The 19,410-nt window shown below is 40.8% G+C and overlaps 1 protein-coding gene across 8 annotated transcripts in view; it reads right to left on the reverse strand.

Moving 5' to 3' along the window:
- ZMYM5 (zinc finger MYM-type containing 5) overlaps positions 1-17,162 on the reverse strand; it is a 48,181-nt gene extending 31,019 nt beyond the window's left edge. For 3 of the 8 annotated variants that reach the window (XR_012125849.1, XM_037017182.2, XM_037017187.2), the window contains exons 1-4: positions 17,007-17,162; positions 15,883-15,950; positions 718-1,216; positions 383-476 (exon numbers count right to left, since the gene is read on the reverse strand). Coding sequence is in view for 7 of the 8 variants with exons in the window: in XM_037017182.2 (XP_036873077.1) it covers positions 383-476; positions 718-1,206 (583 nt within the window). In the remaining variant the exon portion in view is untranslated. Of the gene's footprint in view, positions 1-382; positions 477-717; positions 1,217-15,882; positions 15,951-16,638; positions 16,661-16,711; positions 16,972-17,006 lie in introns of those variants that run through there. The other 5 variants (XM_037017184.2, XM_037017183.2, XM_073223486.1 and 2 more) reach the window with 5 other exon arrangements.
- Between the last annotated feature and the right edge of the window lie 2,248 nt (positions 17,163-19,410).

Genomic DNA, 19,410 nt, shown 5'->3' on the forward strand with positions numbered 1-19,410 from the left:
TTTTTTTTAATTCCATGATTTTTGCATTAAATGCTAGTTTAATGCATTAAAATGTTAGTAAACAAGGGTGGTGGTAGTTAGTTGCTATGGAAGTTTTCAATTAAAACACTTTAGATTTAAACCACAGTGGGTAAAACAGATTATATTTCCAAAAATTCAGAGATCAAGTAGACTACATACTTGTTATTAAGTATTCTATCTTAATGTGAAAGTCAAGAGAAGTAATATATTTCTTCTCTTGAAATATAAATAAATATTTATGAAATATTTATTTCATAGTAACAGATGAAATATAAATAAAATAAATGTATATACTAAAAAAATAACAGCTGGAAGTTTATGTGGGGTGAAAGGAAAATATTTAATATTATTTACTGCTTACCAGGACTATGATGAGTTGTAAATCCTCCATGCTGAAATTCATCTCCAGCCATACTGATTCTACCAGGATTAAAAGGTCCTACTGCAGTCTTGGTCTGTGAAGTTAAAGATGGGGTGTATGTTTGTATATTAACACCAAAATTACTTGACTGAAGTCCTTTAGTGACATCTCCCAAGTTGGTATTCTATAGTGATGTTACATGTGTAACATTTAGTTCTTATCTTGCCCATCATTCACAGAGCTTACACCTGTTGCTAAGGTTGTAACATTATCAATATGAATTTCAGAGTCAATTCTGTAGTGATAACACTATTACCCATTCCTCCTGCATTTACCTTACTTCTTGAAAGACTGGAAGTGGAGAAATCCAAATCTTTGATTCTGTTTTTAGTTCCAGGAAGTCCCCATTCAGTGAAGCTGGAACAATTTTTCTTTTCCCCTCCATTTGTTTCTGTGTCCTCTTCATCATCAATAACAATTGTCTCACTTATATTTCCCTTCTGAGAAGCTATATCTCTTGAGGAAGGAAGAATTATGGAATAATTTCCTTGTACATTTTCATTTCTTGAGGAAGCAAATAGAAGATTTCTTTGATCAATTATAGCTGGGGCAGAAGTTGAAGGAGGTTGTATAGATTCAATAAATACAACATCATCATCCTCCTCTTCTTCCACTGCTGACTTTTTAGATGTATTACCTAAAGGACTAGTTGGGTTACCAAAAGAATTTCCTACGTCTATGCATCTAGCTGCCATGGCTGCATTCCCCAATAAAGCAGGAGTCTGTCCAGTAGAGTCTAATCTTCCTATTGAACATTTGTCCATGCCAAAGAACCTGAAAGAGACAGAGAAAAGAAAAAAGTTCTAGTGTATTATGATTATTGCAATGAAATAACACAAATAAAAATGTTAAAATCTTTATGTGGTTTTTATCTAACTCCTAGGGAAAAAAATGTCACCCAATCTGTTTTTCCTCTCCCATTAGCTTTTTCAATGCTACTTCTTCAGTTTGATGGAAATTAATCAAATGCTTGGCAGTCCTTAAGAAATTTTAAAAATTCATTTTATAACATTCAATTTACACCCTCTTTACCCTTTATAGTGAAAAAAAAATTCTAAGGCTTCCTTTGAAACAGAAAACAGAAACAAAATAATTCAATCAAGTAACAATCCTGGGTGCAAGGAGATTCACTATACTATTCATTTTTTTATCTACTAAAATGACTATGATATTGTCCAATCCCCATTTCCCTGGTGTTTCTGTCATTGTTTTTCAAATTCTCTGCTTCCAACCTAACTACTTGATTAAATCTTTCTGAATCTTTCTTGTTCCTATCTTGGAATGGCCAGATATTATGCTATGGGTATTTTATGTAAAATTCTGAAAACCACCCCATGATGTAGGTTAATTTAACTCATTTTACAGAGCAGGAAAGAGAAGCTAACTAAACTGTTCTGAGTAAGCCCAAATAGGACTTGAACTAAGGACTCTAACTCTAGGCCCTAAATCCTGAACCACTCTGCTATATTCAACAAACACTACTATACACTAGGTATGACAAAGAACCAAATTACTTCATTTCATTGATTTAGTTTTCTAAACTACCAACTTTTTTTTCACTTTTTCATTATAATTTTTTATTAAGGTATTATTGATATACACTTATGAAGGTTTCACATGAAAAACAATGTTGTTACTACATTCACCCTAATTACCGAGTCTCTTCCACCTCCTGCCATAACTAATTGGAGTCACTGTTCATCAGTGTAATAAAAAGCCACACAGTCACTACTTGTCTTCTCTGTGCTACTCTGAATTCACCATGATCCCCCTCACACCATGTGTACTGATCATAACACCTCTTGATCCCCTTCTCCCTCCCTCCCCACGCACCCTCCCCTGTGGTAACCACTAGCCCCTTCTTGGAGTCTGTGAGTCTGTTATTGTTTTGTTCCTTCAGTTTTGCTTCATTGTTACACTCCACAAATGAGGGAAATCATTTGGTACTTGTCTTTCTCTGCCTGACTTACTTCACTGAGCATAATATCCTCCAGCTTCATTCATGTTGTTGCAAATGGTAGGATTTGTTTCCTTCTTATAGCTGAATAGTATTCCACTGTGTATATGTACCACCTCTTGTTTATCCATTCATTTACTGAGGGACACTTCGGTTGCTTCCATTTCTTGGCTATTGTACATAGTGCTGTGATAAACATAGGGGTGCCCATGTCTTTTTGAATCTGAGAACTTGTATTCTTTGGATAAATTCCAAGGAGTGAAATTCCCGGGTCAAACAGTATTTCTATTTTTAGTTTTTTGCGGAACTTCCATATTGCTAACCACAATGGTTGAACTAGTTTCCATTCCCACCATCAGTGTAGGAGGGTTCCCCTTTATTCACATCCTCACCAGCATTACTTGTCCTTAGTCTTTTTGATACTGGCCATCCTAACTGGTATGAGGTGATACCTCATTGTGGTTTTAATTTGTATTTCCCTGATAATTAGTGATGTGGAGCATCTTTTCATCTGACTGTTGGCCATCTGAATTTCTTCTTTGGAGAACTGTCTGTTCACATTCTCTGCCCATTTTTAATTGGGTTATTTGCTTTTTGGTTGTTGAAGCATGTGAGTTCTTTATATATTTTGAATGTTAACTTTGTTGGATATGTCATTTACAAATATATTTCCCATACTATAGGGGAAAAAAACGCTTTTTGTTTTGTTGATGGTATCCTTTGCTGTACAGAAACTTTTTAGTTTGATGTAGTCCCATGTGTTCATTTTGCTTTTGTTTCCCTTGGCCGAAGAGATGCATTCAGGAAAAAGTTGCTCATGTTGATATTCAAGAGATTTTTGCCTATGTTTTCTTGTAAGAGTTTTATGGTTTCATGACTTACATTCAGGTCTTTGATCCATTTTGAGTTAACTTTTGTGTATGGGGATAGACAATAGTCCAGTTTTGCCAACACCAGTTGTTGAAGAAGCTGTCATTTCCTCATTGTATGTCCATGGTTTCTTTATCATATAGTAATTGACCATACATGCTTGGGTTTGTATCTGAGCTCTCTATAGTCTGTTCCATTGGTCTATGAGTCTGGTCTTGTGCCAGTACCAAATTGTCTTGATTACTGTCAATTTGTAGTAGAGCTTGAAGTCAGGGAGCATAATGCCCCAGCTTTATTCTTCTTTCTCAGGATTGCTTTGGCTATTTGGGGTCTTTTACTTTTCCATCTGAATTTTAGAACTATTTGTTCTAGTTCATTGAAGAATGCTGTTGGCATTTTGATAGGAATCACACTGAATGTGTAGATTGCTTTAGGCAGGATGGCCATTTTGACAATATTAACTCTTCCTATACATGAGCATGGGATGTGTTTCCATTTATTGGTATATTCTTTTATTTCTCTCAGGAGCGTCTTGTAGTTTTTAGAGTATAGGTCTTTCACTTCCTTGGTTAAGTTTATTCCTAGGTATTTTATTCTTTTTGATGCAATTGTGAATGGAATTGTTTTCCTGATTTCTCTTTCTGCTAGTTCATCATTAGTGTATAGGAATGCAACAGACTTCTGTGTATTAATTTTGTATCCTGCAACTTTGCTGAATTCAATTATTAGATCTAGATGTTTTGGAGTAGATTCCTTAGGTTTTTTTATGTACAAAATCATGTCATCTGCAATCAGGGACAGTTTAACATCTTCTTTACTAATCTGGATGCCTTTTATTTCTTTGTGTTGTCTGATTGCCATGGCTAGGACCTCCAGAACTATGTTGAATAAAAGTGGGGAGAGTGGGCATCCTTGTCTTGGTCCCAATCTTAAAGGAGAAGCTATCAGCTTCTTGCTGCTAAGTATGATGTTGGCTGTGGGTCTGCTGTACGGCCTTTATTATAATGAGGTACTTGCCCTCTCTGCCCATTTTATTGAGTTTTTATCATGAATGGATGTTCAATTTTGTCAAATGCTTTTTCAGCATCTATGGAGATGATCATGTGGTTTTTGTCCTTCTTTCTGTGGATGTGATGGATGATGTTGATGCATTTTCGAATATCGCACCATCTTTGCATCCCTAGAATAAATCCTACTTGATGATGGATGATCCTTTTGATGTATTTTTGAATTCGGTTTGCTAAAATTCTGTTGAGTATTTTTGCATCTATGTTCATCAGGGATATTGGTGTGTAATTTTCTTTTTTTGGGGTGTCTTTGCCTGGTTTTAGTCTTAGGCTGGTGCTGGCTTCATAGAATGAATTTGGAGGTATTCTTTCTTCTACTTTTTGGAAAAATTTAAGGAGAATGGGTATTAGGCCTTCACTAAATGTTTGATAAAATTCAGTGGTGAAGCCATCTGGTCGAGGGATTTTGTTTTTAGGTAGTTTCTTGATTACCAATTCAATTTCACTGCTTTTAATTGGTCTGTTCAGCTTTCCTATTTCTGAGTCAGCCTTGGAAGTTTGTATTTTCCTAGAAAGTTGTCCATTTCTTCTGGGTTATCAAGTTTGTCAGCATATAATTTTTCATAGTATTCTCTCATACTTCTTTGTATTTCTCTGGTGTCCGTAATGATTTTTCCTTTTGCATTTCTGATTGTTTATATGTGTAGACTCTTTTTTTTCTTGCAAGTCTGGGTAGGGGTCTACCTATTTTGTTTATTTTCTCAAAGAACCAGCTCCTGCTTTCATCGGTTCTTTCTACTGTATTATTCTTATCTATTTTATTTATTTCTGCTCTAATCTTTATTATGCCCCTCCTTCTACTGACTTGGCGCCTCATTTCTTCTTTTTCTAGCTTCATTAATTGTGAGTTTAGACTATTCATATGGGATTGTTCTTCTTTCCTGAGGTAGGCCTGTATTGCTATATGCGTCCCTCTTATCACGGCCTTCGCTGAATCCCATAGATTTTGCGGTCTTGAATTATTGTTGTCATTTATCTCCACATAGTGCTTTATCTGTTTTTATTTCTTCAGTAATCCATTGGTTATTTAGCAGCATGCTGCTAAACTCCATGTGTTTGTGGGCTTTTTGCTTTCTTTGTGTAATTTATTTCTAGTTTCATACCTTTCACTGCTTTTAATTGATCTGAGAGGCTGGTTGGTATAATTTCAATCTTGTTGAATTTACTGAGGATCTTTTTATGGCCTAGTCTGTGATCTATTCTGGAAAATATTTCATAAGCACTTGAGAAGAATGTGTATCCTGCTGCTTTTGGGTAGAGCATTCTGGAGATGTCTGTTAGGGTCCATCTGCTCTAATGTTTTGTTCAGTGCCTCTATGTCCTCACTTATTTTCTGTCTGGTTGATCTGTCCTTTGGAGTGAGTGGAATGTTGAAGTCTCCTAAAATGAATGCATTGCATTCTATTTCCCCCTTTAATCCTGTTAGTATTTGTTTCATATATATATGTGCTCCTGTGTTGGGTGCATATTTATAATCGTTATATACTTTTGTTGGACTGACCCCTTTATCATTATGTAATGTTCTTCTTTGTCTCTTGTGACTTTCTTTGTTTTGATATCTATTTTGTCTGATACAAGAACTGCAAATCCTGCTTTTTTCTCTCTATTGTCTGCATGAAGTATCTTTTTTCCATCCCATCATTTTTAGTCTGTGTATGTCTTTGGGTTTCAAGTGAGTCTCTTGTAGGCAGCATATAGATGGGTCTTGTTTTTTAATTCATTCAGTGACTCTGTCTTTTGATTGGAGCATTTGGACCATTTACATTTAGGGTGATTATCAACAGATATGTACTTAAGGCCATTGCTGGCTTTAGATTTGTGGTTACCAAAAGTACAAGGGTAACTTCCTCACTAACCAACAGTCTATTTTTAATTAACTCACTTAGTATACTGTTACAAACACAATATAAAGGTTCTTGCTTTTTGTTTTTTTGTCCTTTTTCTTTCTCCTCCATTCTTTATATGTTAGGTATCATATTCTGTACTCTTTGTCTTTCCCTTGACTGACTTTGGGGTGGTTGATTTGCTTTGCATCTACTGAGTAAACATTACTACTTTCTACTTTCTTTACTATGGTTTTATTTCTTCTAGTGATAATATTTAGCCTTAGAAACACTTCCATCTGTAGCAGTCCCTCCAAAATAAACTGTAGAGATGATTTGTGGGAGGTAAATTCTCTCAACATTTGCTTACTTGGAAATTGTTTCATCTCTCCTTCAAATGCAATCTTGCCAGGTACAGTGTTCTTGGTTAGAGGCCCTTCTGTCTCATTTTATTAAATATATCATGCCACTAAAAAGCCATAGTAATCAAGGTAATTTTGAACTGGCATAAGAACAGACTCATAGATCAATGGAATGGAACAGAAAGCCCAGATATAAACCCAAGCATATATGGTAAATTAATATACGATAAAGGAGCCTTGGATACACAATGGGGAAATGACAGCTTCTTCAACAATTGTTGTTCACAAAACTAGACAGCTACATGCAAGAGAATGAAACTGGATTATTGTCTATCCCCATACACAAAAGTAAACTCAAAATGGATCAAAGACCTGCATATAAGTAATGAAACCATAAAACTCTTAGAAGACAACATGGGCAAAAATCTCTTGAATATAAACATGGTAACTTTTTCCTGAATGGATCTCCACAGGCAAGGGAAACAAATAGAAATGAGCAAATGGGATTACATCAAACTAAAAAGCTTCTGTACAGTAAAGGACACCATCAGTAAAACAAAAGGGTATCCTACACTATGGAAGAACATATTTGTAAATGACATATCCAATAAGGGGTTAACATCCAAAATATATAAAGAACTCACAGCCTCAACACCCAAAAAGCAAATAACCCTATTAAAAAAATGGGTGGAGGATATGAACAGACAGTTCTCCAAAGAAGAAATACAGATAGCCAACAGATACATGAAAAGATGTTCCACATTGCTAATTATCAGGGAAATGCAAATTAAAACCCCAATGAGATATTACCTCACACAATTTAGGACGGCCAACATCCAAAAGACTAGGAACAACAAATGCTGACGATTCCACATTGCTAATTTTCAGGGAAATGCAAATTAAAACCCCAATGAGATATTACCTCACACAATTTAGGACAGCCAACATCCAAAAGACTAGGAACAACAAATGCTGGCAAGGATGCAGAGAAGGGGAACCCTCCTCCACTGCTGGTGAGAATGTAAATTAGTTCAACCTTTGTGGAAAGGAATATGGAGGTTCCTCAAAAAACTGAAAATAAAAATACCATTTGACCCAGGAATTCCACTCCTACAAGTTTACCAGAAGAAAACAAGTTCTCAGATTAAAAGAGACATATGCACGCCTATGGTTACTGCACCAGTATTTAGAATAGTCAAGATATAGAAGCAATCTAAGTGTCTGTCAGTAGATGAATCAATAAAGATGTGGTACATATACGTAACAGAATACTATTCAGCCATAAGAAGAAAACAAATCCTACCATTTGCAACAACACGGATGGAGCTAGAGGTTATTATGCTCAGTGAAATAAGCCAGGTGGAGAAAGACAAGTATCAAATGATATCCCTCATTTGTAGAGTATAACAACAAAGCAAAACTGAAGGAACAAGAACAAAACAGAAGCAGACTCAGACTCCAAGAAGGGACTAGCAGTTACCAAAGAGGAGGGGTTGGGGAGGATGTGTGGGGAGAGAGGGAAGGAGAAAGGGATCGAGGTGTGTTATGATTAGTAGACACAGTGGTGCGGGGCTCATGGGAAAGAGTGTCGCACAGAGAAGACAAGTAGTGACTCTGTGGCACTTTAGTACACTGATGGACAATGACTTCAATGGGGTATGAGGGGGACTTGATAATATGGGTGAATGTAGTAACCACAATGTTTTTCATGTGAAACCTTCATAAGAGTGTATATAAATGATACCTTAAAAAAAACAAAAACAAATTGTAAGCACATACAGAAAAAAATATTCAGTCTCCCTTGTAAGTAAATTCATTAAAACTACAACTAAATTTATAATAAAACAAAACCATTTATATAAATATAATTCCAAAGCTAGGCCCACATTTTGTTTCTACTAAAAGCATTCCCATTAAAAATCAGAAAGAAAAAAGGTGTTCTATGATTCTAGAGGTAGTAACAAATATAATGAAATAGGAGAAAGAATCCTATGAACAAATACTGCAAATATCAAGATAATTATTGAAGGCCCCACATATAAAACTGCTACTTACAAATCAATAGCCTGGTAAGGTTTAAGTTGGTAGATTAATCTCAGACAACCAACTTTACTCCCTTTAAAATTCCCGGATGAAACAGTAAAGTTCCCACTCACAAGAAAAGGAAGAACAAGAAAAAAAAAGCAACAATATTTTAAAACCCAAAGAGCAGATGGATGGTTAACTAACTCAGCCAATCTGATATAATCAAACTCTGAAACAGCGATGGAAAAAGCTGAGAAACATCCTGGTATACCATGTAGGATTCTGAAAAGATCCAGAAACCTATAGCTCCAGATATCCCTGGAATAGGTGGTGGGTAGCTAAAATAAGGTTAGGAGATCCTGGATCCCTTCCCTTACTCCACACTGATGAAGACAGGTCTTTCCCAATGCTGGCAAAAATTCTAGACTTTTTCTTTGGAGAGAATTAGAACTTAAGAACTTTGTCTTGAGTTCATCAAGCATGAGTGAATGTTTCAATACCATGCATATGGAATACCTCTTCTCCCACTTGATTAACAGAGCTGGAATCCAACTCTATTTTCCAGGCAGCAGACTATTCTGTGGAAGACTTTTTTCCTCAGAAACACTCTTCTTTCTGGAATTATGAAATAGCAAGAAGGAAAAACCTAAAAGTAATGACTCAAGAGGTTTACCATGAATTGGCTGTAAGAATCACTGTATAGTGAAGCTCCAAGGTGAAAGCTCCACTCACTCTTCCAATCCACTTTCTACTTTTCAGTTCTTAATCATAAATAGACCAGTCAAGAAGTACGAAATATCTGAGGAAAACTTCTAATAAGAATAATAAAGAGAAAAATACAAATGAAAGAGAGAGAATGCAGGAAAAAGTAAAACCACAAAATCATTACTACTCTAGATAGTTGATGGTGATGAGCAAAAGAACATAAGAAAAAAAAAATTCCAGAAAGTAAAACCTTGCCAGAAATGAGAAACTTGTAAAAGGGCTGGAAGATAAATCTGAGGAAATGTCAGGAAATAAAACAAAGGAAATACAGGATAAGAATTTTAGTTATCATTAACAATATGTACCACATGTGGCATTACTTATGTACCAGGCACTTTACCTACTTTTATACTCATTTCACGCTTCATAGCAATCTTGGGAAGACAGACATATTTTACTCATTTATAAAATGTGCATAATGAAAGTGCACTTAACTGAATCTGCTGTGCATTTATAAAAGTACATAATAAAGGCTGTTACTGATCCTTATTTTAGATTGCACTTGCAAAAGTAAACAGAGCAGGGCGAAGTCAAGATGGCGGTGTGAGTAGAGCAGCGGAAATCTCCTCCCAAAACCACATATATTTTTGAAAATACAACAAATACAACTCTTCCTAAAAGAGAGACCAGAAGACACAGGACAACAGCCAGACTACATCCATATCTGCGAGAACCCAGCGCCTTGCAAAGTGGGTTAGATATAAGCTATGGCCCGGCGGGATCCAAGCGCCCCTCACCCCAGCTCCTGGCGGGAAGAGAGGAGTTGGAGTGGGGAGGGAGAGGGAGCCCAGGACTGCTAAATGGCCAGCCCTAGCCATCCACACCAGAGCACAGACACAGTGCACGTGTGGGGTGCTGGAAACTAGGGAAACAGGACAGTAAAACCTGTGAGCGGGTCCCCACAACCGGCGCCCTGGGGACAAAGAAAAGCAAGTGCTTTTTGAAAGTCTTAAAGGGACAGGGACCCCACGGCTGGACGGAAGCGTCCCGGGACACGTAGCCCAGCTGCTGGGAATCCCGGGGAACTCTGGGCACTCTAACCCCCTGGGCAGCAGGGCAGCTAAGAGGCCCCTCAGGGAGATAAACAGCCTCCCGGCCGTTTCCCCTCCAATGCGGCTCCGCCATATTGGAGCAGCTGCCTGAGGCAGGCGATGCCCACATCAAACGCAGAGCTAAACTCCATAGCGTCCAGGCAAGAATCAGAAGCCCCGTCTGTGCACAGTTGCCCAGCACAAGCTGCTAGAGGTCGCTGTCCTCCCAGAAGAGGAAGGCCACAAACCAACAAGAAGGGACATTCTCCCAGCCATCACTTGAGCCAGCTCTGCAAACTATCTCTATCACCATGAAAAGGCAAAAGAATTTGATACAGACCGAAATCACAAACCCTGAGAAGGAGATAGACCTAATCAGTCTTCCTGAAAAAGAATTCAAAATAAAAACCATAAACATGCTGACAGAGCTGCAGAGAAATATACAAGAGCTAAGGGATGACTTCTGGAGGGAGATTACAGAAGTGAAACAATCTCTGGAAGGATTTATAAGCAGAATGGATAAGATGCAAGAGGCCATTGATGGAATAGAAACCAGAGAACAGGAAAACACAGAAGCTGATGCAGAGAGAGATAAAAGGATCTCCAGGAATGAAACAATATTAAGAGAACTGTGTAACCAATCCAAAAAGAGCAATATCCGCATTATAGGGGTACCAGAGGAAGAAGACAGAGAAAAAGGGATAGAAAGTGTCTTTGAAGAAATAACTGCTGAGAACTTCCCCAAACTGGGGGAGGAAATAGTTGCTCAGACTATGGAGGCACACAGAACTACCGAGAGACAGGACCCAAAGAGCATCCTAAATAATCAATGGATCAACGACCAAATTAAAATGGAGATCCAGCAATATATGGAAACAAATAACAACAACAACACAAAGCCACAACTTCTGTGGGAAACAGCAAAAGCAGTCTTAAGAGAAAAGTATATGGGAATTAAAAGCATATTAAAAGAAGGAAAAACAATCCCAAATGAATAGTCTAATGTCACAAATATCAAAATTGGTAAAAGAAGAACAAATGAGGCCTAAGGTCAGCAGACGGAGGGACATAATAAAGACCAGAGAAGAAATAAATAAAATTGAGAAGAATAAAACAATAGAAAAAATCAGTTAAACCAAGAGCTGGTTCTTCTAGAAAATAAATGAAATAGATAAGCCTCTAGCCAGACTTATTAAGAGGAAAAGAGAGTCAACATACATCAACAGAATCAGAAACAAGAAAGGAAAAATCATGACGGACCCCACGGAAATACAAAGAATTATTAGAGAATACTATGAAAACCTATATGCTAACAAGCTGGAAAACCTAGGAGAAATAGACAGCTTCATAGAAAAATACAACGTTCCAAGACTGACCCAGAAAGAAACAGAAAATCTAAACAGACCAATAAACAGCAATGAAATTGAAGCAGTAATCAAAAAACTACCCAAGAACAAAACCCCCGGGCCAGATGGATTTACCTCGGAATTTTATCAGACATACAGAGAAGACATAATACCCATTCTCCTTAAAGATTTCCAAAATAGAGAAGAGGAGGGAATAGTTCCAAACTCATTCAAAGCCAACATCACCCTAATACCAAAACGAGGCAAAGACCCCACCAAAAAAGAAAACTACAGACCAATATCCCTGATGAACATAGATGCAAAAATACTCAACAAGATATTGCGAACTGAATTAAAAAATACATCAAAAGGATCATACACCATGACCAAGTGGGATTCATCCCAGGGATGCAAGGATGGTACAACATTCGAAAATCCATCAACATCATCCACCACATCAACAAAAAGAACAAAAACCACATGATCATCTCCATAGATGCTGAAAAAGCATTCGACAAAATTCAACATCCATTCATGATAAAAACTCTCAACAAAATGGGCATAGAGGGCAAGTACCTCAACATAATAAAGGCCATATATGATAAGCCCACAGCTAACATCAACTGAACAGTGAGAGGCTGAAAGCTTTTCCTCTGAAATTGGGAACAAGACAGGGATGCCCACCCTCCCCACTGTTATTCAACATGGTACTGGAGAACTTGCCACGGCAATTAGACAAAACAAAGAAATACAAGGAATCCAGATTGGTAAAGAAGAAGTCAACTGTCAGTATTTGCAGATGACATGATATTGTACATAAAAAACCCTAAAGACTCCACTCCAAAACTACTAGAACTAATATCGGAATTCAGCAAAGTTGCAGGATGCAAAATTAACACACAGAAATCTGTGGTTTTCCTATACACTAACAATGAACCAATGGAAAGAGAAATCAGGAAAACAATTCCATTCACAATTGCATCAAAAAGAATAAAATACCTAGGAATAAACCTAACCAAGGAAGTGAAAGATCTATACCCTGAAAACTACAAGACACTCTTAAGAGAAATTATAGAGGTCACTAACAAATGGAAACTCATCCCATGCTCGTGGCTAGAAAAAATTAATATCGTCAAAATGGCCATCCTGCCCAAAGCAATATATAGATTCAATGCAATCCCTGTCAAATTACCAGCAGCATTCTTCAATGAACTGGAACAAATAGTTCAAAAATTCATATGGAACCACCAAAGACCCCGAATAGCCAAAGCAATCCTGAGAAGGAAGAATAAAGTGGGGGAGATCTCACTCCCCAACGTCAAGCTCTACTATAAAGCCACAGCAATCAAGACAATTTCGTACTGGCACAAGAATAGAGCCACAGACAAATGGAACAGAATAGAGACTCCAAACATTAACCCAAACATTTATGGTGAATTAATATATGATAAAGGAGCCATGGACATACAATGGGGAAATGATAGTCTCTTCAACAGATGGTGCTGGCAAAACTGGACAGCTACATGTAAGAGAATGAAACTGGATCACTGTCTAACCCCATACACAAAAGTAAATTCGAAATGGATCAAAGACTTGAACATGAGTCATGAAACCATAAAACTCTTAGAAAAAAACATAGGCAAAAATCTCTTAGACATACACATGAGTAACCTATTCTTGAACATATCTCCCTGGGCATGGGAAACAAAAGCAAAAACGAACAAGTGGGACTACATCAAGCTGAACAGCTTCTGTACAGCAAAGGACACCATCAATAGAACAAAAAGGTATCCTACAGTATGGGAGAATATATTCGTAAATGACAGATCCGATAAAGGCTTGACGTCCAGAATATATAAAGAGCTCATACACCTCAACAAACAAAAAGCAAATAATCCAATTAAAAAATGGGCAGAGGAGCTGAATAGACAGTTCTCTAAAGAAGAAATCCAGATGACCAACAGGTACATGAAAAGATGCTCCACATTGCTAATCATCAGAGAAATGCAAATTAAAACCACAATGAGATATCACCTCACACCAGTAAGGATGGCTACCATCCAAAAGACAAACAACAACAAATATTGGTGAGGTTTTGGAGAAAGGGGAACCCTCCTACACTGCTGGTGGGAATGTAAATTAGTTCAACCATTGTGGAAAGCAGTATGGAGGTTCCTCAGAATGCTCAAAATAGAAATACCATTTGACCCAGGAATTCCACTTCTAGAAGTTTACCCTAAGAATGCAGCACTCCAGTTTGAGAAAGACAGATGTACCCCTTTGTTTATTGCTGCACTATTTACAATAGCCAAGATATGGAAGCAACCTAAATGTCGATCACTAGATGAATGGATAAAGAAGAGGTGGTACATATACACAATGGAATATTACTCAGCCATAAGAAAAAAACAGATCCTACCATTTGCAACAACATGGATGGAGCTAGAGGGTATTATGCTCAGTGAAATAAGCCCGGCGGACAAAGACAAGTGCCAAATGATTTCACTCATATGTGGAGTATAAGAACAAAGGAAAATTGAAGGAACAAAACAGCAGCAGAATCACAGAACCCAAGAATGGACTAATAGTTACCAAAGGGAAAGGGACTGGGGAGGACGGGTGGGAAGGGATGGATAAGGGCATGGAAAAAGAAACAGGGCATTACGATTATCATGTACAGTGTGGGGCGGGGGTCACGGTGAGGGCTGTGAAACACAGAGAAGACAAGTAGTGATTTTACAGCATGTTACTATGCTGATGGACAGTGACTGTGAAGGGGTATGTGGGGGAGACTTGGTGAAGGGTGGAGCCTAGTAATCATAATGTTCTTCATGTAATTGTAGATTAATGATACCAACATAAAAAAAATAAATTAAAAAAATAAACCAGGAAAAAAAAAAGTAAACAGAGCAGAGATTTGAATCCCAAAATGGCTAGCAGTAAAACTTAGTCCTTTGTATTACATCATGCTACAAATACCTAGGAAACATTCTGCTGAGAAAAAAAAAAGACTTATCTAAGTGATATTGAGTCAGTGACATGTTACCCTGCTAATCTTCTTACTCACTATTTCCTTTCCATATGAAGGGCCATTATAGCTCTTGAACTACACCCACATCCCATCATCTTATAAAACTACTGTGGAATGAAATATCTCTTCAGGTATCCTATCAAAATTACCAAGTTGAAACAATATACATTCCTAAAATTTAGACAGACACTCTAAGTCCTGACACATTGTCTTGGGTATAACTAAACAGGTTTGCTGTGAAGCACAGTAGAGTAAGTATAAAGCCAAGTTTGGCAAGGTGAAAAGAAACAAAGGCAAATGGAAGGAGGTATACTACTATGGGAGAAAAACTAATCAAATTTCTTTTTAATCACAAGTTTCTTTTTTTGATGATCAATGTAAAACTGTGTAATCAGCTTGAAAGGACAGAACTGGCAGGACCTAAGACTGCAGAAAACCCAGATAATGTAAAATGTAAAACCAGATATTTTTAAAATCATTCTTTTGAGATACCCCCTCCCCCAGTAAAATTATTGATTCTGGCCAAGACTGGTGTTAAAACCATTAACTTCATAGCTGACAGAGAACTGGGCATTTTATTGTACCAAAATGAACACCATATAGATTACTTTCTGGTAACAAGGAAAAAACACATTAACTTCATAATGGAAGGATGAGGCTATCACCACCAATCTGGTGGTCAATTGTAGAATTGTAAGTAGTGTGACAACTAGATTATGTATTTCCTGATGTGATGAGCTGGAGGACTATTCGGGTATACAAATATAAACCTTCCACAAATATAAGACAAGCACATGCAGAAAATACTATCTCCATCAACCTTAAAACAAGAGAAGATTGAGTAGCTTATCTTAATCGAAAAGGAAAGAAAAAAATTCTATCTATCCACTGGAAAGAAATAAAAAAATGATAATCCAAAGCATTTAAAATGGCATTGATTCTAAAGTTATACTTTGGAACTCTAGAGAATACCAGTGGCATATGTGTTAGCACCCACTCCCAGTACTTTCCCAGGGATTACCCTGTTTAGGCTCTGGGGAGAGGGTCTACCCAAGCAATTAGGTGGTTGCCTTCAAGGTAACAGAAAAGCAAATCCAACACAGGAACACCCTACTATTGCACTAAGTGTGCAACTTAACAGAAAGTGGGGTAAAAATACTCACAAAAAGGATGTGTTCCTCCCAAAGTTTAACCAGATTGGGCTGGTTTAACCAGTAGGTGATTCCTGGTCCTAGCATGAAATGAAAAATTATTTAGTTACAGCCAAACTGGATGTAGCACCAACGCCTAACCACTAGAGGGAGGAAGCAAAGGGATTAAAAAGTCAAGGAGTTTCAGGTCTCTTCTATGCTCGCCCACCTCAACGCAGTGGAGAAAAACAGGTAAAAAGAAAAAAAGAAAAAAAAAGAGAGGGACCACAACTCTTAGACAAAACTAAATCTCTTTCTTCAAACTACAGAATGGAAGGCGGCGGGCACCAAGCCTGCCCCTGGGAAGCCGAGGGGTGAGGGGCCCCCGACGCCTGCAAGGGAATAGTGTTCCCTCTTAAATTTGCCCACCCAGCGTCACCCCCGACGCCACTCCGGCCTCTAATTCGGAGCCAAAGGGCGTCTCACATAACCGCTGAAATCGCCCAAGTTGGATCCAAGCAGTTGTCCTCGGGGGAAGAGTTCCCCGCTCTTCATCCGCCATTAAAAACTCGCCCAAATTAGACATAAAGAGTACAAGGCGCGAAACGCCAGGGAAGAGAAGAGCGAAGAGGGGACCCGGCGTGGGGGAGACAGCACCCTCGCCCCGAAAAACTTGGGGGCCTCGGCAGGGAAGGTGGGAGCGCAGCCCTGTGAGCGGGAGAACGACCTCAGGCGCCCCTCCCCCGTCTCCACACCCTCCTCCCCCCGCAAGAAAGAAAGAAAAAATACCCCGCGACCTCCTGCCGCCCCGGCCCGGGCGGACCCCGCCCCCGAGCGACCCCGGCCCCGGCGGCCGCCTCACCCGGCCCGCCCGGCCTCGCCCTCACGCCTGAGCCCTGCGGGCCGCCCGCGAAGGCGCCCGCGTCATGAACCGAGCCCGGAGCAGCCCCCGAGGCCCGACGCGGCAGCGGACGGCAGCCGCGCCGCGGGGTATTAATCCCGGGTCGGTGGGAGGCCCCGGAGGCTGCGCTCAGCCATCTCCGCCTCCCCAAGTCGCCTCCGCCTCTGCCTCCTCCCTCCTCCGGAGGCTGCGCTGCTCCCAGCCACCCCCACTACCCGCGGACATGGACTGGAAAGACAGCGGGGACAAACCTCACCCGGTTCTGGTTGCGGCGCCGTGCAACGAATCCCCCCCTCCCCCGGCCCACCCCTCTTCGCAACACGCACAACTCGGATCGGTCCAGTCCCGGCTTTAGCGCTGGTGAGGAGCAGGAGGCGGAGGAGGCGGCGGCAGCGGCGAGGCTGAGCCCAGCGAGGCCCCGCCCGCCGCACCCTCACTGGTGGCTGGGGAGGGCGGGCCGAGGCACCTCGGGCACGTCCATTGGATGCCTCTGCCTTCCTTCAGGAACCCCACCCTCGAGGGGGTGGCTCGGAAGGCCGTCCATCAGGCTCAGGCCACACCCCCAGCGCTGCCATTCCACTCCCCGCTCCGCCAGCCCTCGGCTCTCAGCCGCGTCCCTCCCCTCCTCTACCCCCCCGCCTCCCACCCTACCCCCACCCCGGGTCCGTCAGGGTCAGGCAGCCCGGGTGTCGCTGCCCGCTGCACCGGCCGTGGGCTCGGTCCCTGGGGTCTGGGGGCTGTCTGGTGCCCGCGCAGCCCGAGAGGCTGAGGCCGGGACCGCCTGCCCTCGCTCGGGCCTGGACGCCTAGGCCGCTGCAGCCGCTCCAGACGACCCTGCCCGAGGAGAGACGCGGCCTCGATGTCCCCAGCGCCCTCCCTGTCCAGTTCCTTGAAGCCCCCCGTGAGGGGCAGGCCCGGGCAGGGGCTGGAGCCGGGCAAAGTGGGAGTTCGGGGCAGCGGGCGAAGTGGATTCCCGAGTGCGCTGAGGGGAGCGGACGCACTTCCAGCCTCGCCTCACCCCCGTGGGGAGTCGTCCCCCCACCTCCCGTCATGGCTGCAGGAGGAGACGACGTCCTCCATTTTGTAGGGACCGCTGTGGGAACTTGGGACCAATTCAAAACCAAACCTCGTGGGGCTGGGAAACTTGTCCCCGGGAAGCCCCAACTGGGCTCCGCCATTCGACCGAGGGGACAGCCCCTGATGCCAGCGTCTGCACCCGCAGGGTCTTGGGGGACAGGCGCGACGGTGGGGAGACCCAGTCGCCGCTCCCTGCCTCCATCAACCAAGATGGAGGAAGCAGCGGGCGCCCCTGGAGCTGGGCCCCCGCCTGTTGGAAGGGCAGGAGCGTCCCCTCGGTGTGTCCCTCGGCGCCTGGGCTTCCTCCTCCGCGGCCTCTTTCGCTTGCCCTCCCCCAGCCTCTACCCAGCCCCTCCACTGCCTTCCACCATGTCCTGGCCCTCAACGGCTGATGGAGGCTCCAACCAGTCTGCTCCATCGCTGCGCCTGACCGTGACCGGCCTAGCCGCAGGCAGCGGAGCGAAGGTGCAGACTGCTGCCACATCGACGCTCGGGCTTCTCTTTTGTTTCTCGTCTACACCTACGTCTTCGGGGCACGTCATGGTGCTGTGCGATTTCCAAGATTCCATGTAAAGGTGAACGCCAGACCGCTTTCGTCTCACCCTAGCGGTGGTTAGTGGGATTACGACCGACGGTGTTGGGTTTCATAGAAGTTGTTCAACATCGCTTGGCCATAATGTACGGATATATTGATAATACGATTTTTTAAAACACATTGAGCCTCCTGATTACTCTTTCTGGTGTATGGTAATGATCGATTTATATATGACAGGCACAACTCTTCTAAGACAGAAGCATAGATTGTTCATAGATTGGTGAGAGTACTGTGTAATTTTTTATACATAGTGCTGTGTATTGATTGCATGGACATTCCTAATGTCACCAAGGATTTTTATTCTTTAAGCTCTCGGTTATTGGTTGGAAGTAAAAGAAATAATGAAACGTAATGCCAATATTTTAATAGCCGTTGTAAATTATAACCATTCTTTTTCTGTTAAAAACTGGAAATGAAAAACCAGAGGTATTTTCATAGAGAAAACCTCTTTAGATGAGATTTAAAGTAAAGTCTGCCAGTGACTTTAAATATCAAGTACAAAATGTTAGGTTGTATACTTTCCTTGCTCACACTCAAACACTATCTCAACACTCAAAACACTATCTTGCTCACAATTCTTTGGCATGACACTGCAAAAATGAAAAATTGGTAACATTTGTTTTCCCTGATAATAGCAAGAGTTCTCATCTATATGCCAATGAAAACTCTTAAATTGGTATGCTGCCATAATGTCAGGGAATGTTGAAAATTTGGCACAACAGAAAGTCATCATTAGTAATAATAGTATATACTTTAATACATTCAATACCATATAGAATTCATTTTCTAAATAAATTTTCTTTATTGAAGAAACAGACAATGTTTCCTGCACACATCACAAGAGTAAACTAGAGGCAATATCATATAGCTCAACTATGCTGAGCTTCCAGGGCAGAAGACTTGCATTCAAATTCTTAATTGATCTGCTGGTAATCACAAGTCCTTGATCCTCTATTACTCTCCCTCAGCCTCACTTGCTATTTTATAA

Source organism: Manis javanica, chromosome 1, assembly GCF_040802235.1.
Source record: "Manis javanica isolate MJ-LG chromosome 1, MJ_LKY, whole genome shotgun sequence".
Classification (NCBI taxonomy): Eukaryota; Metazoa; Chordata; class Mammalia; order Pholidota; family Manidae; genus Manis; species Manis javanica.